The sequence below is a fragment of the Prosopis cineraria genome, unplaced genomic scaffold (assembly GCF_029017545.1).
Source record: "Prosopis cineraria cultivar Desert tree isolate PC_DT_omini unplaced genomic scaffold, ASM2901754v1 PC10, whole genome shotgun sequence".
Classification (NCBI taxonomy): domain Eukaryota; kingdom Viridiplantae; phylum Streptophyta; class Magnoliopsida; order Fabales; family Fabaceae; genus Prosopis; species Prosopis cineraria.
The window spans coordinates 8,078,523-8,095,335 of NW_026555341.1; the positions used below are offsets into that span (position 1 = coordinate 8,078,523).

Here is a 16,813-nt window from a genome sequence, read left to right on the forward strand (position 1 = left end):
CACCACTGAGAATAATTATAATTAATTTATTAATAAAAAGATTAAATACACATAAAAAAATTATTACATGTAAGTAATACTTCATTTGGTCTTAAATATAAAAGTTAGATAATTAATTTATAAATATTGAAAAAATTAGTTAAGTTAATTTATTTTTATAATTTAATTTTACTAGGGTGTTAATTGTAAAATGTAATATTTAGAAAGTAGAATTGATCATAGAAAAGAGTTCGTGGCTATATTTGCAAATGGACAGATTTTTCATGCCTAACTGATGTAATATTTGATTAAGATACTATGAAAGTAATGAAAGTTAACCCAAATATAACCTTAGATAGACTAAAACAACTTATTGGACAAAAGCTATGACTTCCTTCTAATAAATTAGTGACAAATCTAATATATAAATATCCCATATGCATAAATCCACCACAGTAACAAGTATGCAATTTGGAGGATGATTCAGATACACAACAAATGTAGCAAGTGAGCTATCAATTTTCAACTCAATTGATAGGTACAGAGTTGTATGCGGACATATGTGAGTTAAAAGTTAATGGTCATATTGAATCACAACCAATGGATAATTATGTTAGAAATACTCTTCCAACAAGTAACAATCAAGCGAACATTGTAGAACAATTATCCATCTTTAGTGATCACACAGTAAATTCCCACCTATTTAAGCCTCCCCTGGATATTGGCAATAATGGGCCATTGTGTTCTCTTTCTTTAATGGAAGACATCATGGATGAATCTAAGGATGAGGATGAATATAATTCTCATTTAAATGTTGGTGATGGGAATGATAGTATTGCCAATGACTATAATGCCAACAATGAACATAATGAGGTTGCAATTGCTTTCTTGTTGCATGTTAATGTTGAGTCAACTATGACTCATGATAAAATGGTTGATGATGAGATAATTTTGCGGCCATATGAATCTCTTAAAGTATGCCAATTGATTCCATATTATTGTTTGGCAACACTCGAGATTTAACTTGCATTAGTTCCCTGATTTGTTTTCATGTTACAGAATGGCATCACCCTAATTGTGTACTAAGATAATTTGGTTGTTAGCAACTAATTCCTTCCATGCCTATTCATTTGAAAAATTACCACACAATTCAATTATGGGGATGAACAACTATAAATTGGACTAAAAAAAAATCCATATTCATTCAAGCATGGGATAGATGGCCACTTATTATTGTTAAAGCTCATCCAGCATTATATGAGTTTGATAGAATATTTGAATATATGTAATGGTATTGGAAACATATTCGATAATGGATCAAACGTATTAGTAGTGATATTGGGTATGCGGTAAGTTTTTCACATTCTCTCATTTATACCATCCCTTTTCTTTAAAAAAAGGGTTATAATATATTTTAGATTGACATAGCAGGGGAGTTATACAGGCTAACAATTAATTCTCATTTAGAATGCTCTCATTGCATTGATTATTAAGATAGGGTTGCTCAAGATTAACGCAACATCTCACTTGTAATGAGAGAACAACGATTTAATAGAGATCCTCAACCTGTTCCACTAAGAATTGAGTTGCTTCGTTCACAAAATTCTCAAGATAAATTGAGCAAGCGACTTGGTAGCTACTTGTCTACCTTATCATCAATTAAAAATGAAAATGTAGCAAAATAAGAGCTTCAAAATTTTAATCAATCTCATTACATATTAGCCTCAACATTATCTTCACCCCCTTTCACTTGTCCCGATTCCACTCAATTGAGTCTCATTACATTCTACTCTCATCATCATCTTCCTTTTTTAACTCAACAACTCTTACTCAATTTGGATTGTTCATGTCTTTACTTGATGATCTTGCATTATTTTCTATTGAATACAACACTTTCACTTTTAAACATGGCAGACCATCAAATGAAACATATACCACCTTTCGATGGCCGATTTCTTTAATCGAATCACCTTGGTTTAATTTAAATATGCTGGCTACTCAGATAAATAAAACACTTAAATTTCAAGAAGAGAGGGATATGCAACGACACCAACTAATAATTATTTATTTATTATTAATAATTTTTACTTTAATACACCTCATAATAATTCTTTAATCATATTACTAACAATTATTTATTCATTATTTTTATTTAAATGATTATTAAATCATTGCACAAATTATATGATGGGACAGGGCAAATGAAGTTGATAAATCGTTTATGTCAAGAGCAAGTTTTAGAGAAAGAGAAATGATGTATTGAAAAAATCGTTATTGGTTTGATAAATTTTAAAAAATCATTCTCCCCCTCAACGATTTTAGATGTAGCATTTTGAAAAATAATTCCCATAATATAGCATTTTGGTATTTTCTTTTATATTATATAGTATATTGGTAAAAAAAAAAACTTGAAACGCATGTACTAAGATTGTGGTTAATGGAAAATGATTTTATAACCTAGTAGCATGTTAGTTTCTATATAAGTAAAAGGTGTCTTCAATTTTAACGAGAAGTGTTAGTGCCTATCTTTTAATTAAAAGAGAAATTATTGTTGATAATTAATATTACTTATATTAATAGGATTGTGATTAGATTCTTATTGGACGATGTATTCATATTTAACACGTGAACTTGTTAAAAAAATTTATTTAACATATAATTATTATTTTACAAAGTGAATGGAAATATTTATAAATTTAAAAATGAAAGGTGAGCCTGTGCACAAAATAAGAGTTAGTGCATGCCATGTATCAGTTTTATAATTAACCAAGCAAACGTTCTTTTTATAAATCTTATATTAATAATATAAGTTTATTATTTTTTAAAAATTTTAATTTCATGAATTTTATATTTTACTATTTTTCAGATTTTTAGATTCATTATTATTTTGAAGCTGGGCTTATCGAATGCAGAAATTAAAACTAGCCTAAAAAAAAAATGCCTTTTGTTCTTCACCTCATCCTCTCTTGCCTTTCCGCTCAACTCGGTAGTTAGAGCTCCGACGTTCAAAAGAAAAAGAATGAAAGCTCTGCACAGTGCACATAACGTGATAAACCCTGCTTTCTAGTGAATGAATCTGCCAAAACAATGGCTGCTATTGACATTCTATCGCCGCCCCAGCTTCACATTTCCAGGTCCTTCTCCAAACACCGTTTTGGAACATCCAAAATATTGAATTTCAATGGAAATGCTCGGGCTCAAGTGTTTTTCCTCCGCCGGTCGTTCAGAGTTTTGTGCAATTCGATGTCCTCTTCACCAGCCGGTCAGCATAGCGACACCAGTGGGGAAGATTTTGTGAGCAGGGTTTTGAAGGAGAATCCAAGCCAAGTGGAATCCAAGTATCTCATTGGTGACAAATTTTATACCTCAAGAGAAAAAGAAATATTGAGTAAAAAGTTGAATATGGGATTTTTGGAAATTTTGGCCAAGAGGTTGAACTTGAAGACCCAGGTGGAGAAAGAAGCCAGTGAGGTCCAAAACCAGGTTTTGTCGGGGAGGGATTCTGTTTACTTGAAAGACTTATTTAGGGAGTATAAAGGGAAACTCTATGTTCCAGAGCAAATTTTTGGAGCCAAGCTATCAGAAGAGGAAGAGTTCGACCAGAATATACAGTCATCACCGAAAATGAGCATTGAGGAGTTCCAGAAGTATATGAATAGCGATAAAATCAAGTTACTGACTTCGAAGGAGGATACAAGTTTGTTTTACGGTAATGGTTGTCGGGATTTTATCGTAGATTTGAAAGAGATTCCCGGTGACAAGAGCTTGCACAGAACCAAATGGTAAAACTTCTAGACTAATATTTGGATTTTTGATCAACGGGACACATATGCAGCTGATATTCTGCAGTATATTGATAGTTTATTAAATTGTGTAGGGCTCTCAGGCTTGATAACGATGAAGCGCAAGTAATTTTGGAGGCGTACGCTGGACCCCGATATGAGATAGAGAAGCATACAACGGTTAGAAATCATTAACTCCGTCGAACTCGAATAGTTATTTGACTTTTTGCAAATAAAGTCTTAGTTCGTCAAGGATAAAAGAATTTGCGTTGCACAGTTTTCTTTCTCTTCTTGTTATTCGAGGGGCGAGGGTGAGAGGGGAACTTTGTGGTCTCAGCGGTGTTGAATGAGCTATTATGTATACTCTCTTAGCTGGTCATTGTCGTTGTTCTATTCTTTCAGCGTGGTCAAGAGTGTTCGAGGGATGCAGCATACATCATACTGCATGGGTGGTCACTGGCATAGACATACTAATGTACTATTACGTTGTTATGAGGACCTTTGAGTGGAAATGATCATATTGATATCATTCTGATTGAGATTGTGTTGTTGCAGTATAGGGTGGGAAAATTGCCTGAGTACCCTCATCCAGTTGCATCTTCCATATCTAGTCGAATGGTGGCTGAGCTTGCAGTGGTCACAGTAGCAGTGGGTACTGCAGCACTCATAGTTGGTGGTTTTCTTGCATCAGCAGTGTTTGCTATTACAAGCTTTGTATTCGTGACATCTGTCTATGTTGTATGGCCTATAGTCAAGCCATTTCTCAAGCTTTTTCTTGGAGTTGTTTTTGCAATCTCGGAGAGGATTTGGGATAATATTGTTGATTTTTTCAGCGATGGTGGCATTTACTCTAAGTTCTATGAATTTTACACCTTTGGTGGTATATCATCGACACTTGATGTGTTGAAACCAATCATGCTTGTACTTTTGACTATGGTACTTCTTGTTCGTTTCACACTTTCAAGGAGACCTAAGAACTTCAGGAAATGGGTAAGTAACTAAATTGATTTACTTATTCAATTTATCTTTATTATGTTGAAAAAATTTTCAGGCAATCTAAGTGTTGTTTACTTAATGTACAGGATCTTTGGCAGGGAATTGATTTCTCACGATCAAAAGCTGAAGCTCGGGTTGATGTGTGTGCACTAATGCTTATTGATGAATTTTGTTGACATATGAGAATCCTTTAACATTATACTTGGTTTTCTTGCTTTGGTATAACTTGCTTTCAGGGTTCAACTGGAGTTAAGTTTGCCGATGTGGCAGGAATAGATGAGGCTGTAGAGGAACTTCAAGAGGTAATTCTTTTATACACTGCTGAATCTCACTATGAATTAACAAGCATTTTTCATGTTTGCTAACACAGATCCACAGGACTAACAAGGATAGAAGGTGTTACCATAGGTGCAAGGCCATGGTTGTGCGTCTTGACAATAAAATAAGGGACAAAAATTGTGCTAATTGGAAGAATTTTCATCCTTGATATCATTGTGTGATTGACATCTCTAATTACTTTTTCACATATTATGTAGATTCCTCATTTTGTCAAGCATACTGGGAAGTATTTCAGTTAAAGAAGTCTCAATTTTCAAATACTTTTGTTGATAATGTCATGTTCCTTTTCTTTTGGAGAAGGGTGAATTTTCAGGGATGTTCTCTTATGAATAGAACATGATGATGTTCTCTTCTGCATATGTTGCAGTTGCTTATCATATTTAGTTACAACTTGAAATTTTTTTCCCCCAAATGAATTTGAGTTTGTGTCCCTGCTGTCTGTTTTTATGTCTCAACTTAGAAGTTATCCCTTACCAAATATGATCGATTACAATTAAGCAAGCTTCTAAATGTTGTTAGTGCTTTTTTTAAGTTGGTGAGATACTTGAAGAATCCAGAGTTATTTGATAAAATGGGAATCAAACCTCCACATGGTGTTCTTCTGGAAGGCCCACCTGGATGCGGCAAGGTCAGTTAACTTTTCTTTCATTCCAAATGCAATATTTGTATTGTCTGTAATATTTTTAAGATTCTTCGTGTTTTTGCAGACGTTGGTTGCCAAGGCTATAGCTGGGGAAGCTGGTGTTCCATTTTACCAAATGGCTGGATCAGAATTTGTTGAAGTTTTAGTTGGTGTTGGTTCTGCACGTATTAGGGATTTATTTAAAAGAGCCAAGGTGATTTTACTTCTCATTTTCTGAATATAATTTTAATAAGATGAATTGCTGCTAATATGATCATGTGATTTTGAATCTTAACTTACCACTAAATGTCTAAATTAAGTTTAAAAGCAATGCATTCTGCTTATTGTTTTGATCTCTTGATCCTTTACTCTTTGTAATTGTTGGGTAGTTGCTATTCAATATTTTGTTGGACTTAGATTCATATGACAATTCTCAACTCCTTAAATTGTTCATTTATTTTATTAGGATGGTAATATCATCATGTGAATATTGGCTAATGGGCCGAGAGTATCACTGAAATATGGGTGTAGGAGAGAGAGAAAAGGGGTGATGGTGGGACATATATATTGTATTTAGGGGTTAGAGAGGGTTTTAGCTGAAATTGGGTATTGTGAGCATGGTATAAAAATTCGGACAGGACTGGTTCAACTAGTGAACTGGCCAGGTGACCATCTGGAGATGTGTTTAAACTGGGGATCTTTTGAACCAGTGATGAATTGGCCAACCCAGGGTTGAACTGGGCAAACCAGTTAACCCAGTGGGTTGACCAGTCTGATCAGGTTATAATAAATAAGGCAAAAGATGAAGTTGGAAAAGAAGGTTGAAGGATAAGATAAAAAATGGAATCCACGAACACTGTAGAAAATGATGAATGAAGAAGAAGAATACCTTAGACAAAGATGAAAGAAAGAAAAATTAAAGCTATGAAGAAGACCGATCAAGAAGTACTGTTTATCCATACCTCAGAGAGATATAGATGAGAGTGAACTGTGTAGAGAGATACAGGGATGAGAGCGAGAGGCACACAGGAACTCAATCAAATTCAACATGTAAATTTATTTTGTCTTTCTCTCCTGCATTTCAATATCCCCATCCCCATCATATTCACTAATACCCCCTTTAGAATTCTTTTCTATGTTCAATTATCTGACATGGGCTATTTTTATGATAGTCTATGTCTGAGCCTGATAATTCTAGTTAGACTTGCACTCTGCCAGATTGTTGCTGGTTTTAATATCAATTTAAGATTGGGTTCTGTCAATGAATCTTTCTTTTGGTCACTCCCTCCAAGCAGAAAAAATGTCAAAGATAGATATTTGTTAAGTCTGCATTTAGTGTGTCATGCTGTATGATTGCATCTGGGGCTTCTTTTTCCATATAACTTTTTGCAAATGGTGTGGATTGTAGAGTTTCATTTTGCATAATTAAGTGAACCATTCTTCAGCTAGAACTCAGTTGGGCTTGTTTCTCTTTGCAGGTAAACAAACCATCCGTTATATTCATAGATGAAATTGATGCATTGGCTACTAGGTATGGGCTTACTTTGGCTTATGTTGTGACTCATTTCTGAAAGTTATGAATTTTATCTGTGTGCATCCGCATACTAGCTCAGAAAATTTTTACGCACAATTTGTCCACATTTTTTAACCTGGGAATCGGAGGAATTTCTTACTTGGAAAACCTAAATTTTAGAGGAACTTCTAACTTTTTGATCAACCCCCTTGTCACTGGAAGTAATTGATAAAACTGAACGTCATTTGTACAGGGTCATTCTAAGGGCCCACTGTATTGCTTGCATTGTAAGTGAATTGGTTGATGCAATCTTGTTATTTCACTGTGTTTATCGCTTGATCACTCAGTTCTTTGAGAAACAAGAGGATGGGGGATGCCATGTTAGATTTGTGGAATGACCTGTAATTTCAAGTTTACTAAGTTTGTGTTGTTTGAGCATAAAAGATTACGTTTTTTCCAGCTCTTGCATCATGGGATTTCAATGGACCAAGAATATTAAAATGACTGACAAGCTAGTGATATTGCTTGGTTTATGTCTGGTGCTCCTGAATGTCCTGATTAACTGATAACTACCTTGCCTGATTTTTAACTATGCATGATCAGGCGTCAAGGAATCTTCAAGGATTCCACAGATCACCTATATAATGCAGCCACCCAGGAGAGGGAAACTACCCTGAACCAACTGTTGATAGAACTTGATGGTTTTGATACGGGGAAAGGTGTCATATTTCTAGCTGCCACAAATCGTAGGGATTTGCTGGATCCTGCACTTCTTCGGCCAGGTCGCTTTGATCGCAAGGTGTTTGTTTCTTCTTTTTAATTGGAACAGGTCTATTGCATGCTGCCATTTAAGATAATGGGAAATGGAGGGAGAATGGACTAAAATCTCACATTTGGTTTTCCTATTAATCTGCCCTCTTTATACGCTGATGCAATCATTAACTTGTCTAACTTATCTGTGCACCACCGTCATCTGTTTGCTTGGTTATGTTTGACGTTTTATGTAGTTCTCACCAACTGGAATATGCTTTCAGTTGCCCTTAAAATTTTCTTCTGTAGATCAGGATACGTCCTCCAAATGCAAAAGGGAGACTAGAGATTTTGAAAATTCATGCTAGCAAAGTAAAAATGTCAGATTCTGTTGATTTATCCAGCTGTGCACAGAATCTTCCTGGTATGCATTTGCTTAAGTTTTTAATTGAGTTTGTAACTTTTAAATAACTGAATCCATGTATTTTAATTCTTAGGATGGACTGGAGCAAGATTGTCTCAGCTGGTCCAAGAGGCTGCTCTTGTGGCAGTCAGGAAAGGCCATGACTCAATTCTTCAGTCAGACATGGATGATGCAGTTGACAGGCTTACAGTAGGACCCAAACGGGTAGGAATAGAGTTAGGTTACCAAGGGCAGTGTCGTAGAGCAACAACTGAAGTGGGAGTGGCGTTAACTTCTCATCTGCTAAGGCACTATGAGAATGCAAAAGTTGAATGCTGTGATCGCATTTCCATAGTCCCACGTGGTCAGGTCCATGTTCAGTTTCCCTTATCATTATTATCCGCTTCAATCTTCTGGAAATACTTTTGTCAATCTTTGTTGTTCTTTATGTGGGACTGAAGTAATTTGGATCAGGAGTACAGATTCTATTCCACTGATAGGGAGATATATACACGTTACACTTTGACTGTACAGGGAAATAATAAAAGAACTAATAACAGAATAAAGACAATTATTTACCCCCACAATCTCATCTAATTAAATCCCTAAAAATCTGGAGTAAATAATTAATTTCTTATTTAATTCTATTTCACAGGGACTTACTGCTAATATAAGTGACATTGAAAGTGATTATAATTGAAGTGCCAATGCAGAATGAAGTGCTAGAGAGATCTGAAGAGCAAGAAAATTCCATCTGGAGGATTATTTCCATTTTTAATTCTGGGTTAACGCGTCTTTTATTTCTGCTAGTTAAGGCTACTTGATGAATACAAATGGGGCTCCCAACTGTTATATGTGCTTTACAATTTAGTGCATGGTTGATGTGTTTTCACTTAAATATTGTTTTGGCTTTCCCTGAGATTGATTGGGCCGAAAATTTTGGTTAGTGTTGGTGGTTTTTTTTTTTTTTTTTTTGGGTGGGGAGTTTCTACTGAACATGTGCTTAATGGACTGGCAGACACTTTCTCAATTGGTATTCCATCGACTTGATGACGAATCATACACATTTGAGCGTCAACCTCAATTATTGCATCGCCTTCAGGTAGAGACTCTGAGTGGATGTACTTGTGATTTTTTTCATCATTATTATTTAATATCTATTTGAGTTTCTGTCTTTGGCATACAGGTTTTACTTGGAGGGAGAGCTGCTGAGGAGGTCATATATGGACGTGATACATCAATTGCCTCAGTTGACTACCTTGCAGATGCATCCTGGCTTGCCCGTAAAATATTAACCATGTTGGCCTCATAGTTGCCTGTATAGTAAATTTCCTTTTTCTATTTTCTCTTCTTTCTAATATTGATTCATTTCTTTGTTTACTACTACTCATAGATGGAATTTGGAGAATCCAATGGTTATACATGGAGAACCTCCGCCTTGGAGGAAGAAAGTTAAATTTATTGGGCCAAGGCTGGATTTTGAAGGTTCACTTTACGATGACTATAACTTGATTGAACCCCCACTGAATTTCAAGTTGGATGATCAAGTTGCAAGGAGGACAGAAGAGTTGATACGTGACATGTATGGAAGGACGGTGTCTCTTCTGAGAGGGCACCATGCAGCTTTACTCAAAGCTATAAAGGTAATTGATATCTCTCACCTAATATGCAAAAGCTTTACAAGTGATATAAGTATTTAAGTTTTGAGCATATTTGTAGAAGTTGCAATAACTTAATACGACTATTGTGAACATATCAAATTAATCCGGGTGCTCCTTGTTTGTTTGTTGAATAAGCAGCTATTGATTACTTAGACTGGTTGTGGGTTGGCACTGCAGGTTCTACTCAATCGGAAGGAGATCAGTGGTGAGGAAATAGACTTTATTTTGAGCAAATATCCTCCAGAAACTCCTTTAAACCTTATTTTGGAAGAGGAAGATCCTGGGAGCCTCCCTTTCTTCAAAGAACCAACGCGTGATTTGGAGTATGCATTACAAACTCAATCAAAGGAAGAAATCATGTGACTTCTCAAAATCTCCCTGGAAACGAAGGTTTTGTTTCCTTCTCGTCAATCGGAAGTTCAGCTGTCGCCGCTTTCTCATCTTGGGCGTGAGTCTTCCATGGATACGTGTAAAGTGTTGCTTAAAATTTTGCTTTGTTACGCGTTATTCATATTCATACCCCCCTTTCTCTTAAATATTAAAATTAGAACAATTGAAGACTTCAAGTAAATTAAATGGATACCATGAGGGAAAACGGAGAAGCGATGTTCTATCTATCAAGTCAAGGTTCATTGCCAATTCAATCAGGTTGATTCCATATCCTGCTGAGGGAGCCTGTTTTGTCTTTTTGACAGAATCATTCACCTTGAACCTTTTACTGCAAATTTTGCTCAAGAACTTTGCTGACTTCCCAATATTCGGCGACGTCATCTTTATTTAGAGCCTTCATTTTAACTTTGTTGAAGTGTGTCAGGTCACATTCCAGAAAAGGGGCGATCTAGCTAAATTAAATTTGATTTTCATACTTATGCATCATATTGTACCAACAGGCAGCGACCAAAATGTTGGGCAGAGTCAGTTTTCGTGTGATATCCAATCCTTTTGGACTATTTTGTCACCAAGTAATAAATTTGTATTGAAACAACAGCGCCAAACAATTCTGCTATCTTGATATCAATGCAACGCTTTGGGATAGAATGTGTGATTACAGAAGCTATTACTACAAGGGCAACGACTGACTAGCTTTAGAGCAAGATAATGATTAAGGTTACACTGCAACAAACAAGTAACGTAACCCAACCTCTACTCGTCTGGCATTCCTTACCGTAACTATATGCTCCTACCAAAACTATCTTGAAAATTGCAAGGCACACAAATAGGAGGCTCACTACTAGCACGGCAAGCTCTTTAGTTTCCAGATTTGCTTGATTACTTCCAATTTTTTGAACATCTGTTCTGAAAAGGGGAAGCATATATGAGAGGCGTATTAAGCCCCGCAAGACAATAGATAAAAATGAATTTCATAAAGGCAAAGGATTCAGTGCATGTTTGGTATATAGAAAAGTGTTTTTTTTTAAAAGAAAATGGAATATGTATCTAACAAAAATGAAATAAGTGCACTTACCATTTTCTTTTTAAAAATACTTCTCTACTTACCAAACATTGCATAAGATTCTTCTATCAAGTAGTGATAGCGGAAAGCAACATCCAAACCTTAGCATGCTATTTTCTCTAACCAATGCATTGACCTGAGACAAGATAGGATCTTTCCATGACTCAACTTCAGATACTCCTTTTTCCTAGAAAGCAGAAGAGAAAAATTATGAAATCATGTGAACACGTGCGTAAATTAAAAGGGAAACAAAGTAAGGAGAGGGTACCATGTTTGTGATTCGCTGCCAGAGATCTTTGATCTCTGATTTGCTTTGCTCTATGGTTTCTGATAATCTGGACAACTCTTTCTCGAGATCTGGTATTGCCTCGCTCTGCATCCTATTCAATTCTTTGACGAACTCCTCTAACCCTGATAAGTTGAGCTCCATTGACTTCACCTTTTGCATCAAAATCTTGAGAACAATGTCACCAGCGACCCTACCATTTAGCTGTTTGAATTCTATTACAGGATCAGGAAGATGAGGAATCTTGTTCAGAGTGGTCTGATTTTTTATTGCTCCTTCCTCAAGCTTTTGAGTGACATTGCTTAAGGTCTCAGCAGCCGCTCCATCTTTCTCACTTTCAATTTCTTTCCCTTTTCTGTCAATTTGACGACCTTCTGGCTTCAAGGAAGGGATGTCGCTAGAATTATGCTCTGGCAACTTATTATGAACAGACGCCCCTGTGGCTACTATTAGATCTTCAAGCATCCTCTCTATTGCATTAATCCCATAAACTTCCACGTGACTCAGTGTACAGTAAAACTCTGAACCATAATGACTAAGCAAGCTCAAGTTTAAATACCTCACCCATTTGGGTTCAGGCAATGTGAATACCTGGGCCTGCTTCACGTTAGCTGCAACAAAGTTTCCCAGCAAGTCCCATGATTCACTTGGATAGCTCAAACTTCCATGCAGTTCAAATTCCTTGAAATTGGAAGAGTAATGCTCAAAGTTTGCAATTTTCACAGAATCAACCAGAGTCTCTTCTGCAAGCTCAATCACAACATACTTTCCTGTCACAGAACAAGGATTTCTCAGGTACTTGTCATGATCCTTCCCTAGTATATTACTTGCACCCTTTGCCTCCTTATTATGAGCCACCACCTTTGCCCCTTTAGACTCAGAGGCAAAGTTGAACTCTGATTCATCAGGTTCAAAGCGCCGAGTGTTGTTAAGAAGCTTGGATTTCATGGCACTGCCTTCTCCCTGTTCTGTTGCGTTTCGGAATTCATCATTGTCCAGATATGGTGGTGGATTCACATCAGAAGCCTGTTCTGACCTAAGTTTAATGTCTTCTTGTGGCCGTATATTACAAACCAAAGCAGAATTACCTAAAACTTTCCGAAATACTTGCTCTAACGTAGTTGTTTCAGGAAGTGAGTACATGGGTTTCGCAGGTTTCTGATTTGCATGTCTGGATTTGTCGCAGCTAGATGACCCATTAAACTCAAACAGAGCTGCATTTTTGTAAATATAGCTTCGATTAGTAACAAAGGAATATGCAAGGTTGCTTATCTGAACATTTGTGAGGGACAAGACTGGACAAGGTACACATGGCACAAGGAAGGATATGAATCACTTAATCTACATATCATCATTATCAGTTTGATCATTATTTGCATATCTGTGCTCGATAGTTGACAATCCATATCAATAAGAATCCAACAGACTGCAATTCTGCACCCGAGGTAGAAGACAGTAAAAACTAATCAAGCACCCAGACAATCGAAAGCCAAACCCCGTAAAGATCACCTTTCTCTAAATAACTTTTCCTAGCCAAAGCAAGTCCTGTGAATCTTGGTTTTTGGTTTCGAGTAAGCTATATGTTTTCCTCCCATTACAATATATCAAGTTCTATTTCTGTATTTTTCTTAATTAGAAGACCACGGCAAAGCCGTGCAAACTAAAAGAGAACTACTAAGATCATAAGACAGGAGGTGTCTACACGTAAGAGCCGGGTCATTTAAAATTCTAATGTCTATATCATTCTCATGCGCTTGGTGAGCAAGCCAGATCAAACTCCAAGCATTACTACAATATTCTATACGAAATTCTGTAAAAATTTTATTGACGCGTATTTTTAACAATTACTTGGTCGGTGATTAAAATCAAGATATATCATCATCACAGAAGAAGAAGCGAGGGGTTTCTAATGAGGAGAATTCCATTCAATGTAGGTTTATTTCTCTTGCTAGGATTACGGCGAAATAGAAAGATAAGATTAGAAAAGAAATGAAGGCAATGAGATGGAGCATTGAAGGAAAATGGGAAGTGATACACCCACACACACACCTCCATTTGCATGACCAAGGCCAGGCTTAGAGTAGAAGAGAAAAAGGAAGCACCAAAGGGATAAGAGCAAGGACAAAGAGAGCTCATAAAAGCTCCTCATGTTGTCGTCCTTGTGATGGGGACATTTGAATACCAAGAAGCTGTGTGTCTGAGGAGGAGGAGGAGGAGGAGGAGTTTGACTCTTCATGCTTGATTCATTCTAGAGATCATCAGAGTGAAGAAGAAGAAGAAGAAGACGAATCATGCTTAAAGGCAGTGTTATTAGACGTTGCAGGCTTCGATCCTTAGAAAGAGATGGAGATGGCTCACCTCGACTTAACAACCGTTCATCCGTCCGCTTTCCTTGCCACCATTCCCCAAACTACTTTTATTTGCGTGTCTTCAGATTATGAACAAACTGCTTAATGCCTAACGATGGATAGCCATCGTCACCGTTTTTTTTTTTTTTTTATTTGTCACATAATTTATCTTATCCATTACAATTTACATACTCCTTTCATTCCTAAGAAAAAGTCTCTGGCGGATTCGATGTATCAGGTGATCCATAATCTATCCAATAAAATTATACTAATTCAATTAAATATAATCTCATATGTCATTAATTTTAATGAATTTATTTTTATAATAAAATATTTATCTAATTTCTTGCATTTTTTTATTTATTATCATTAATGTCAAAATTAATTTATATCTAATGATATCCAAATGTCATATGTTTATTGGATGCACCATGAATAATGTGGTGCATCAGGTCCATATAAGAATTTTTCGTTCCTCAATGTAAAACACCTTATAAAAATTGATTAAACATTAATGAGATATTTTCAAAAATATTCACACATTCAATTGCTTCAATTGGATGGCATGTTTGACTTTACAATTTAAATAAGAAGTTAATAATTTTTTTGGGTAAATATAATTAGTAGGCTCCGCTGACAGGGCTAGATTTAAACCCACTAACTGTTTACTTAAATGACATAAATTTTTACCACTTACATCAACTTTAGTTGATAAAAGTTAACAATCTTATCTTAATTCTTTGTAAATGTAACACACCAAATTTTTTTTTTTAATAATTTAACTCAACCATAGTTGGGTTACAGCCACCCAATACATTTTTATATTAATAATTCCAATTATAAAATATTTTATAATTGGCTTCAACTCACACACTATAACATTTCAGATAAATTTTTACCTCCCACATGCCATTAGGCTAAATCACATTTGTCCATCCTTATACTCCCAACAAGTAAACTAAATCACATTTGTCCATCCTTATACTCTCAACAAGTAAAATAAGCAATTTAATAAATTTTCAATACAAGCCAGTTATTTGGCCTTATAATCATGCCATGTTAACCAATCCAAAGTAAACCAAATATTAAAATTACAGTCATCCAAATTGTACCAAAAATAGAAATAGTTTGAAAGGCATGATTACATTTATATATTCATATAATTGACAATAAACAAAAAAAAGTCCTAATATTGACAATATAACACATTATAAATCATAAATTAAATACCCAAAAGAGACAGTGGATCTATACCACTAAGACTCTGGGACTCCTCCACGTGTCACTCGTGGCTCTTCTCCTGAAAATTGTTAACCACATAATGAGACTCAAAAGTCCCAATAACCAAAGCCAATTTATGATAGTGTATACAAACAGTTAAGTGTGTGCTTACTAAGTGAGAATTAAAAATAATATAATTCCAACAAATATAAGAAATATTACAATATACACAAACAACCATCCTTATATCCCTCCATTAACCTCGAGCCGTAGCCCTCACTCGGTGCTAAATTACCCGGCCAAAGGTAGATTAGCCCGAGCCCTTACAAGCCACCTATTGAGCTCTAATAGGGGCGTACCACGTGGCACATAAATACAACAATAATAGCAAGTCTCCCAACACCTCCCACAATAATTAAACAAATTCATAATAATATTGCACAATTATACAATATTACAAAAATTCATAATTTTCTCAATAATCACCCAATTAACATGAAGTAACACTAATCACAAATTAAAAGCATGGTTACCTTGTGGCTTTTTCAATAAATTATTCCTTAAAATTTCTCTCTCACCACAATCTTCACCAGTAATACAATTTACAAATAACATATTATTTATAAATATTAGTTTCAATTTTTGAAACTAATAAAATAATTCTAATAATAGAATTAAAAATATAACATAATTCCTAATCTCAGTCTTAATACAAATCTAGAGTCAATACTATTAAATAAAATTTTTAACTCCTCTTTTAATTATCAATAAACATTAATAATCTAAAAATCAACTTCTAAACTAATTTTTATTATCAAAATTTTCTTTTTATTTCATAAATTCGTACCTAAAATACCCAAAAATTAAAAATTAAGTCTCTAGCTTAGAATCATAATCCTATAGCCATAATAATTCATTTCTCATCCCAAATAATCATCTAAACCTCAATAAATCAACATATATTTTCAGATCTAGTTTAGAATTTGATCCATAAGCCACAAATTCAAAGATCACCAATAAATTTATACTCTAGAATATTTATTATACTACTAACAACCTCAAAAATCATATTTATTCAACATAAATTCATCCCTCTTCCAGATCTTAAATTTTCTACCACTACAAAATCAGAAACCAAAGAAGAAGGATGATTAAGAAAAAATTTTAGAACACTTACTTAGTCTTAAAAAGCTTAAAATCACACCCTAAATATCCTATTAAAAACTCTTACCTTAAAAACCAGCACCGGCGAAATTGCGCACCGTCGCCCCCTCTATTTGAGCACGAAGAGAAATGAAAAAGGAAGGAGAAATGAAGAAACGAAGAAGAAGGGATGGGTTTTTAAAAAAAAAATACTGTGGGTCCCACATTTTTTTAATTATTTCCTCTCTCTTCTTTTTTTTATTATTATTATATAAATATAATCATTGCACCGGGGGAGAGCACCGAAAGCCGTCTTG

General features: G+C 35.1%; 2 protein-coding genes across 9 annotated transcripts; one reads left to right on the forward strand and one right to left on the reverse strand.

Moving 5' to 3' along the window:
• The first annotated feature begins 2,917 nt into the window (after nucleotides 1–2,917).
• Nucleotides 2,918–10,802, forward strand: LOC129322261 (probable inactive ATP-dependent zinc metalloprotease FTSHI 1, chloroplastic). 2 transcript variants are annotated; one of them, XM_054968457.1, is made up of 15 exons: nucleotides 2,921–3,761; nucleotides 3,857–3,941; nucleotides 4,317–4,751; nucleotides 4,844–4,897; nucleotides 4,994–5,059; nucleotides 5,629–5,724; nucleotides 5,804–5,932; nucleotides 7,197–7,249; nucleotides 7,835–8,030; nucleotides 8,291–8,405; nucleotides 8,479–8,753; nucleotides 9,403–9,486; nucleotides 9,571–9,683; nucleotides 9,778–10,027; nucleotides 10,223–10,802. In XM_054968457.1, exons 1-15 carry the CDS (start codon nucleotides 3,067–3,069, stop codon nucleotides 10,406–10,408), a joined length of 2,832 nt encoding a protein of 943 aa, XP_054824432.1. In that variant the 5' UTR covers nucleotides 2,921–3,066; the 3' UTR covers nucleotides 10,409–10,802. The 2 variants fall into 2 exon arrangements, with proteins under 2 accessions (XP_054824433.1, XP_054824432.1); XM_054968458.1 differs by lacking the exon at nucleotides 10,223–10,802 and having other exon boundaries at nucleotides 2,918–3,761; nucleotides 9,571–9,667; nucleotides 9,778–10,024.
• Nucleotides 10,803–11,053: 251 nt separating this feature from the next.
• On the reverse strand, nucleotides 11,054–16,640 carry LOC129322262 (SUN domain-containing protein 5). Of its 7 annotated transcripts, XM_054968466.1 has the most exons (5): nucleotides 16,585–16,640; nucleotides 15,387–15,432; nucleotides 11,767–12,998; nucleotides 11,600–11,685; nucleotides 11,054–11,341 (listed from the first exon to the last, which is right to left on the reverse strand). In XM_054968466.1, the coding sequence occupies exons 3-5, from the start codon at nucleotides 12,925–12,927 to the stop codon at nucleotides 11,131–11,133; spliced, it is 1,458 nt and encodes a 485-aa protein (XP_054824441.1). In that variant the 5' UTR covers nucleotides 12,928–12,998; nucleotides 15,387–15,432; nucleotides 16,585–16,640; the 3' UTR covers nucleotides 11,054–11,130. The 7 variants fall into 7 exon arrangements, with proteins under 7 accessions (XP_054824441.1, XP_054824434.1, XP_054824440.1 ...); XM_054968459.1 differs by lacking the exons at nucleotides 15,387–15,432; nucleotides 16,585–16,640 and adding an exon at nucleotides 13,834–14,104; XM_054968465.1 differs by lacking the exons at nucleotides 15,387–15,432; nucleotides 16,585–16,640 and adding an exon at nucleotides 13,834–14,104 and having other exon boundaries at nucleotides 11,180–11,336.
• Nucleotides 16,641–16,813: the final 173 nt, after the last annotated feature.